The sequence below is a fragment of the Boleophthalmus pectinirostris genome, unplaced genomic scaffold (assembly GCF_026225935.1).
Source record: "Boleophthalmus pectinirostris isolate CB_2022bp ecotype Guang Dong unplaced genomic scaffold, ASM2622593v1 HiC_scaffold_1, whole genome shotgun sequence".
Lineage (NCBI taxonomy): Eukaryota > Metazoa > Chordata > Actinopteri > Gobiiformes > Gobiidae > Boleophthalmus > Boleophthalmus pectinirostris.
The window spans coordinates 8,509,035-8,517,794 of record NW_026570970.1 but is presented as its reverse complement, the minus strand read 5'-3'; the positions used below and the strand labels follow the sequence as shown (position 1 = coordinate 8,517,794).

General features: G+C 40.0%; 1 protein-coding gene across 1 annotated transcript; it reads right to left on the bottom strand.

The window, feature by feature from the left end:
* Nucleotides 1–7,894: 7,894 nt before the first annotated feature.
* Nucleotides 7,895–8,546, bottom strand: LOC129408147 (octapeptide-repeat protein T2-like). The gene is made up of 2 exons (XM_055151094.1): nt 8,234–8,546; nt 7,895–8,034 (listed from the first exon to the last, which is right to left on the bottom strand). The coding sequence occupies exons 1-2, from the start codon at nt 8,544–8,546 to the stop codon at nt 7,895–7,897; spliced, it is 453 nt and encodes a 150-aa protein (XP_055007069.1).
* Nucleotides 8,547–8,760: the final 214 nt, after the last annotated feature.

Genomic DNA, 8,760 nt, shown 5'->3' with positions numbered 1-8,760 from the left:
CCACTCTTGGCAGTGGCATTATTAAGGCACTATTCATCAAATCAAATCAAACTTTATTTATAAAGCGCTTTTCATACAAAACTGTAACACAAAGTGCTTTACAGTGATTAAAAACAATCCCACATTTCCATCCACCCACCAACCCAATACCCACACCTGCCCGACCTCACACAACCACACAACCCACGCACACACACACACACAAGCACACACACAAACACGGTAAAATACATAAAACGACACATAGTAAGATGTGAGGCTGAATACAGGTGAACCAGTTGTAGCCACAGCTGCCCTGGTGCAAACTGAAATGAAGAAACAAGTCCAAGTGACACCTGGACGTACCAGCGGTCTCCCATCCAAGCACTAACCAGCCCTGCTTAACTGCTTTGGCCAAATGAGATCAAGCTTTGAAAAAGAAGATTAATTGTAGATTTTGCAGGATTAATTTCAGAAAACAGAGCAACTGAACAAAAGGAAAAAAATACAAACTTGAAACTATTCCTGAAAACAAACTCAGAGATTCAGATTACAGGGTTAGGCATTGGAAAAACTATAGAGACCGATAAATATCTACACATTGCAACCATTTAAACTGCAATTCAGCGTAATTCAGCTTAACCTTTTTGCAAGTTGTACAACTGAACTGTTATGGACCAGATGTATTTACACATTGTACACTTTCATGAGTTTCTCAGCCAGAGCTCCAATAATTCTCCACACCAGTACTTTTTCACAGTTTTCCTCTCTAGTACACTATAATGCTCCAGGACAAAGAGAAACCCTCCTTCTGTCCAAATCCTGTCTGGGCAGGGTTCATTCTCATCTAACAGGAGTCTTCTGAGAGAGATTTCTACTGAATCGGAGCAGAGAGAAGGTCAACAAGTCAGGGAGAATACAGACCGTGTGGCAGGAGTCCAAAGAGGGAGCTGGTGTCCGTTTTCTTTGGGCCAAAAGCAAAACTAAATAAATCTCACATTGTCTACTTTGTTTCTTGAGCACTCCCAATCTTCCACATATTCATTCCTAGATTAAATTTCGCTGAAAAAATGCCAATTGAATAGAAAAAGTAGCTGGTTTTCATTATAAACGTGGGGGAGATCCTTTTTTTTTTGGTCTCTACTCTCTGGAGTTTGGGGGCAGTATAAGCAGTAGATATGTCTTACTTAGCCAGACCTAAGCACGGGTTTTAAGAGACGGTAAGTGCACACGGAAAACCTCCTCGTGCATCACTGCCAAACGCCGGAGGGGATGGCTACCTTTAGCGGTCGGACACTGGAGCGGCGCCAAAGGTGGCGGCCATGTTTGCGGCTTAACGCTGGTGAGTCATAGCCGGAGTGTCTGAAAGCAAGAAGCGGATCACATTTTTCCCCAATGTCATTTGCAAGTTAATGTTTTAAAAGAACATATTTGAAGGTGCTGCATCGGATTTTTACTTACTTCATGTTTTATGTCTTAATGCATGAAAAATAGACAGTGTTGGGAAGGTTACTTTTAAAATGTATTCCCCTACAGATTACAGATTACATAGCCCAGAATGTAATTTGTAACGCAATCCATTAAATTACTTAAAGTGAGTAATGTAATCTGAATACTTTGGATTACTTGATTTGCTGTAGAGAAGCAAAGACTAAGATATCTTCACATAAGATGTTTTGTCTGATAAAAGAAAATAAAAAGCCCAGACTTTACTTAACCAAATTAAAAATATTATTGATAGAAGAAGAGACACATCCACGCAGCATGGTTTAGTCCTGTTAAATCCTGGTTTAGACCTGGTTTAGTCCTGGTTTAGATCTAGTTTAGACCTGGTTTAGTCCTTGTTTAAGTCCTGGTTTAGTCCTTGTTTAGACCTGGTTTAGATCTAGTTTAGACCTGGTTTAATCCTGGTTTAGTCCTGGTTTAGTCCTTGTTTAGACCTGGTTTAGACCTGGTTTAGATCTAGTTTAGATCTGTTTAGACCTGGTTTAATCCTGGTTTAGTCCTGGTTTAGATCTAGTTTAGATCTGGTTTAATCTTGGTTTAGTCCTGGTTTAGTCCTTGTTTAGACCTGGTTTAGACCTGGTTTAGATCTAGTTTAGATCTGTTTAGACCTGGTTTTAATCCTGGTTTAGTCCTGGTTTAGATCTAGTTTAGATCTGGTTTAATCTTGGTTTAGTCCTGGTTTAGTCCTAGTTTAGACCTGGTTGTAGTCCTGGTTTAGATCTAGTTTAGATCTGGTTTAATCTTGGTTTAGTCCTGGTTTAGATCTAGTTTAGACCTGGTTGTAATCCTGGTTTAGATCTAGTTTAGACCTGGTTTAATCCTGGTTTAGTCCTGGTTTAGACCTGGTTTAGTTTCCGGCAATGAGTGGAAAGAAAAAAAAAAAAAAAAAGAAGTGGGATATAGCCGAAAATCTGAAAACAGGAAAATACCGCCATGTAATCCATTTATTTCAACAAAGTAACTGTAATCCAATTACGAATTAAAACATTTTGACAGATTTTTGAGCGCCGTGTACCACATAAAATCAGTTTGAGGTCAGTAAGCACAACCAAAATTAATACATAAGGTTGATTTTAGAGAAAATTTAAGGATTTAAAGTGCACCTTATAGTCCAAAAAATACAGTAATTACATGCAGGCGGTACACAATAATACACAATAATAACATTAACATAGTGTGCGTTAGGAATGTCATGTCAGACGCCTTTCCCTGTTGTTTTTCATAGGTTTAATCACATGTTTTGCTCAAGGACACAGCAACAGACTGGATTGTTGATAGCTACGATCGATCGAACCACTGAACTCCAGTAACCTCCAGATGGGGAATGTCACTTAAGTTTGTGAGGGGTGGCTGCGGCTCTCGTTACGTTTTTCTCTCACTTCCCAATGCATCTTTAATATCGCGTATAAAGGTAAAAACAACAGATGAATTCAAAATGATGTCAGCCTTGTTTATTCTATTTTTATCGACTCTGGATCAACGCCAACATTTCTCGACCATGTTGGCAAATTATCACCATTGCCTTTGACCTCAAGATCGCAAAAAAAAAAAACCCGTTATAAATTCTGTAAATCTTCAGCAGTCCTCACCTCCATGTCCAAAATCAATTCCTTTCCTTCTTTAATTCCCAGTCCATGTCTCTTGTTCATGAAATTAAAATTAATACAATAATCTTTTGCATCAGAATGTGTTTTTGGCCAAATGTTTCGATCCAGAGCCATGCCTTTACAAACCACCCCGGGCAACGCTCGATAAAGATAGAATAAAATTGGCAACCAGTCAGCAAGGTCTTAATTTTATCTCCTCTTGCTCCGAGGTGGTGAATACATGTATGTGTTTGGAGCTGTTATGAAAAATCTTTGTTTAAATGTTTTCTGTTTTTGTTTTTTTCCCATGTATCTGAGCTTTTTTTCTTGTCCCAGTACAGATATTACAGGTCAAAATATGTCCACTGTGTCCTGTCTGTATCTACGTATAATCAGGAAGTGCACATTAGCATGCTAGTTGTTGTCAGCTTTACTGTGACAGGTCTCCGCTCTGGTCTCTGAAACGTGTGAGTATTTAGAATGCATCAGAATGAGTGCAAAAGGTAAGTGAGGAATAAATCTGGACCACTGCAAACCATGTATTTGTTCATTTGTTTTTCAAAATAAAACCAAAAATAAAAAAGCATTACAAAATAAGTGTTGGAAAATGAAAAAAATAAAAAAAAATTCTTCATCATTTGTATCCAAAACCAAAATGAAAAATATTTTGCGTTAAAATTAATAATGGAAAAAACGGATAATGACAGTTTCCCATTTCAGCAACTTAAATGCCAGACTTTTGCGCCAGGACCAGACCAGGACTGGGACCGGGACCGGGACCAGGACCAGGACCAGTACTGAGACCAGGACTGAGACCAGGAGAGACTGGGACTAAGACCAGGACCAGACCAGAACTGAAACCAGGACTGAAACCGGGAACAGTCCGAGATTGAGACTAGGACCAGACCGGGACTGAGATCAGAACTGAGACCAGACCGGGACCACACCAGGACTGAGACTGTGACTGAGACAAGAGACAAGGACCAGACCAGAACTGAGACCAGGACCAGACCGGGACTGAGACCAGGACCAGACCAGGACTGAGGACAGGACTGAGACTGGGACCAGACCGGGACCAAACCGGGACTCAGACCAGGACTGAGACCGGGACCAAACCAGGACCAGACCAGGACTGAGACCAGTTTATTGCTGTTTTAGTCCTGGTTCAGTCCGTATGCGGCGCAAAAGTCCGGCATCACAGTTTAAGTCACGGAAACGGGAAAAGGACATTATCCGTTTTTTCCATTATTCATTTAAACACAAGACCAAAAACTGAAAAAAAACTAATCGTTATCTGTTTTTTCATTTTGGTTTTAGAGCCAAATAATGAAGAAAATAGTTCTTCATTTAGTTTTCTTATTTTTGGTTTTATTTTGAAAAATGATAGAACGAATGATACATTAATTCACTGCAAACCGTTTAAAATGAAGTAGTTCTGTTTTTCCACTTTTTTTTAAGACAGTAAAAATCAGGACAGCGCCTTTAAGCCTCCTTCTTAAAGAGTTCTCCACACAGCGAGAACAGAGCGGACGACTTCCACTCCAGAGAGATTACAGGAAGACAGACAAACAAGACCTGGGTCAGGACGCTGTGATGCTGGATGATATGGGGGTTTAGTATCGAAGAAGTGAAGACAAAATAAAATGTGAAATGATAAACTCAAGTTGAAAGCTCAGCGGGCCTAGTCTAAGTATTTGATGGGAGATCACTGGTAATACCAAGTGCTGAAATCGAGCAGAATTTAGTGCATATGGTTGCAGCATCTATGGGCCAGACTAAGGGTGGAAAGTAACAAATTCCATTTACTCACGTTACTGTAACTGAGTAGTTTTTATGACTAATTTGTCATTTTTTAAGTAGTTTTTGAGGTAATTTACACTTCACTGGAGTACATTTTGACCCAAGTATTTAACTTCATTACATTGGAATCGACTCTCGTTACTGAGTAAAATCAGATTAATAGAAAAAAAAATTAATTAAATAAGAAAAAAACAAAACAAAACAAAAACCATGCCGTAAATGAAAGATTTGCACACGAGGCATTTTCACTATAGAATGTTCAGTCATTTTACAGAACCGTCACTTTATCTTGATCAACTTGAATGATGCTGGTGCTGGGCCACAGATCGAGGACGTCATGGACGATATTCAAGGAGAAAGTGCACTGAATAATCCTCGAGATGAAAGAGAAGGAAACCCTTGACCAAACCTTGGACAGCAATTTGTGTTCAAACGCAAAATAGGGAATAACATAATAATGCAAGTGTTAAAATTATTATGTTTATTTATTTCGGACAGTAATACATAGAACATAAATTAAAAAACAAAAAACTAAATAATAAAAAAAGACAAAAATGTAAATACATAGATATTACACAAAAAGTAACTATTTCTATTCTATAATAACAGGCAAAATAAATGTTACGCAGAATTTTCCTTGTGTCCGAAAAAGGAGTGGGAGGAAGTAAATACTTATTTAACCCCACCCCTTTTTTCTACCGTCCCAAATTAACGAAGAACAAATACAGACTTCTCATTTCCTGTACGTTATAAGCAATAATTGCACAGTACCTCCATTGCATTACAATCTAACAGACAACAACAAATATATGTATATTATGTACACAGATATAGTACACATCATATACACAGATATAATATATACATACCTACATACACATCACATACCCATGCATACCTATATATATATACATATATACACCCATACACATACATATACATGCACACATATATCCTAAGCACTCATTTCTTCCGCACAGTATTTTGAAATAATTAATTTTTTAATTGCCCTTTTGAATACATGTATATTCGAACAAAGTTTTAATTCTATTTTCAAGTTGTTCCATAATTTCACACCACAAACAGAGACACAAAAACTTTTTCTTGTCGTTCGAGCACGAGGCAATTTAAAATTCAAAAAGCCTCTTAAGTTATAGTTTGCTTCCCTTTCACAAAAATAGTTAAGTGTTTGTGAGCTCAGTTGTCTTTAAAATTTACAAAGTTTGTCTGTATCACCTAAAAGTCAATTAAAACAACTTCTGCTGGATTAGATTTATGACTCATCCCTTCTTACATCAAATAATTGAAAGTAACTAAGTCACTTTTACTCAAATTACAATTTAAATGAAGTATTTTTTTCATTTTTCTCAAGTAGATTTTTAGATGGTTACTTTTACTTTTACTTGAGTAGGAAAAATAAAGATACTTTTATTTAATTACATTTGTTCTGTACTTTTTCACCTCTGGGCAGGACACAACTCTCTTGCCTCCATTGTCCGTGTACACTGGTGATTTAACGAGCGCATGTTTATTAGAATGAATGCAGTACAGTGGATGGGAATTCGCCCGGGGCTACAGTCCAGCATGTACCATTTATGTTCATTAGCGAGGGGGTATTTCTGCTCTATGGGGTATTAAACATGAACACATACATTATTTACATGACCGTGGTATGTTATGATTATTAGTATAAAATTATTACTGGCATAAAATGGTGAAATTTGTATAAAAAAGTAAAATATTTATTCAGTTTCTGATTCGTTTTGATGATCTGAGTCCCCTCAACCTTTAGTTCTCTGCATCACTCCCCAAAATCCAGTGTGCATTTCACTAATTAAACTACTACACATCACTTTAATTTTGTGAGTGTATTGTTTTATATTGTGCTCTTACAAGTATACAAGAGCAGTGCTTCCGGGTTACGTTGGCGTGTGAGCTGTGCCATGCGAGAAAACATGATGGCGTCACGTCCGGGGCGAAAGCAAAAAGGCAAAAAGAGTCCGTATCAACAAGCCAACATCAACACCATCAACATTTATCAGCAGACAACATCAACAATCGTCATTACAACAGTACAGCATCAGCAGTTATCAGCGAGTTTTAACTCATGTCAAAACAATTAAATGCAAAATATGCAAATTTCAAAATAAGATGAATTTATCTCATGACAGACATACACAACGCAACTGTCAGCATAAAAGAGCAGCCCCACTGACTTTTTGCTGACCAGCCACTGCGCACGTGCGGAAAAGCCAGATGTAAACAAAAACAGCGTTTTCTCGTATGGGTTTGTACTACTAACCATAAGGAGGGATTGAATAGTTCCAAGGAGAGATCACTAAATTACTCAAACACAAAAGCTCAATTAATGCCCTTCTTTAATATGTGGCAGATTCATTCATTCGTTCAGAAAACTTTATTGATCCCATAAGGCAATTCATTATATCATAATTCTTTGATTCTACTAAACTGTTTGACAATGAGGAGAGGACATGTAGTCAGTCAACAGTTTAATTATTTGGGTAAAGCACAAAGTTAAAATGCCAATAAAAAAAAGTGTATAAAGGAATCCTAAAAAATATAGTAAAAGTAATATTAAAATATCCAATTTGGCAAAAATTCTGAATTAAGACAAGTGGGTGCTGCTGTCACTGCCAGGTAAAGGTCAATGCGGATCCGGAGCGATTAGTCCCTCCAATCAAGCCACTGCCACGCTATGTAGTTGGCTGTAAAACAAGAACAAAGAGGTGTCTTACACAATTTCAGCCAGGCCCTTCTTTGGCTACCCACACGCACATCAGGGTCGACTGTGTAACGTCCCTTCACTTAGCTCTTTCAGGCGTTTGGTCAGAGCCACCACATCCCCCTGCCTTCGGGCCTACGTGTCCGCTCCTGCTACGGGTCCTCTGGCTCACAAAAGGCTAGGGAATGGCAAGTCGCACCTTTAATTTCCTCGCCGGGCCACAGGTTACCTCATACACCCACACAGATTAGTCGTGGAAACGTTCCTTTACCGAGCTCTGTCAGGCGTTGCGTCTGCGCCGTTGCGTCTGCGCCGTTGCGTCTGCGCCGTTGCGTCTGCGCCGTTGCGCGCTTGCGCCTGCGCGCTTGCGCCTGCGCGCTCGCGCTTGCGCCCCTGTGGACTCCGTCGGCGTGTCGAGATCTGGCAGAAGCAAAACAGAGACTACCCCGTAACTCTTTTCCGCAATCAGACCTCGCACAAGTTTCTCCAGATACGTCGCGCTACTTAGCTCTATTAAGGCGATGTATCTGTCCTTGCTGGCGCTACCCTCTGCCCATTCCCGCTCCTTGACCTGTCCACGTTCCTGCTCGTCGACCTGTCCACCTTCCCGCTCGTCAACCTGTCCCCACTTCCCGCTCGTCGACCTGTCCACGTTCCCGCACCTCCACCTGTCCACGTTCCCCCTCCTTGACCTGTCCACGTTCCCGCACCTCCACCTGTCCACGTTCCCGCTCCTCGACCTGTCCACGTTCCCGCTCCTCGACCTGTCCACGTTCCCACACCTCCACCTGTCCACGTTCCCGCTCCTCGACCTGTCCACGTTCCCGCTCCTCGACCTGTCCACGTTCCCGCTTCTTCACCTGTGTTCTGTTTTCCATCTCTTCCGTTTCCGGTGTCGCAACCTCACGTCCAAGGTCTTCCTCCCCACTCATGCCCTCTGTCTGTCTTTTAAAGTAAAAATACTGTTCCGACCACAGTCCTTCACTCCAATATAAAACACATCAAAAATAAAATCACCCAGAGTAAACAAGGACTTATCTTCTCTCATTTGACACCTGCACGGTCTCAACCAAATAAATAACAATAATAAGACTGTGCTGGGACTGTATCCTGTGTAAAGCAGCTATAGCAACAACAACCAAAACA

What these genes read in the sequence shown, in the direction of transcription:
- LOC129408147 (XM_055151094.1), bottom strand. Translation starts at nt 8,546, where the DNA reads ATGAGTGGGGAGGAAGACCTTGGACGTGAGGTTGCGACACCGGAAACG. An exon ending in CGAGCGGGAAGTGGGGACAG is followed by an intron (nt 8,035 to 8,233) that starts GTTGACGAGCGG and finishes TGCTTCTGCCAG; the next exon opens with ATCTCGACACGCCGACGGAG.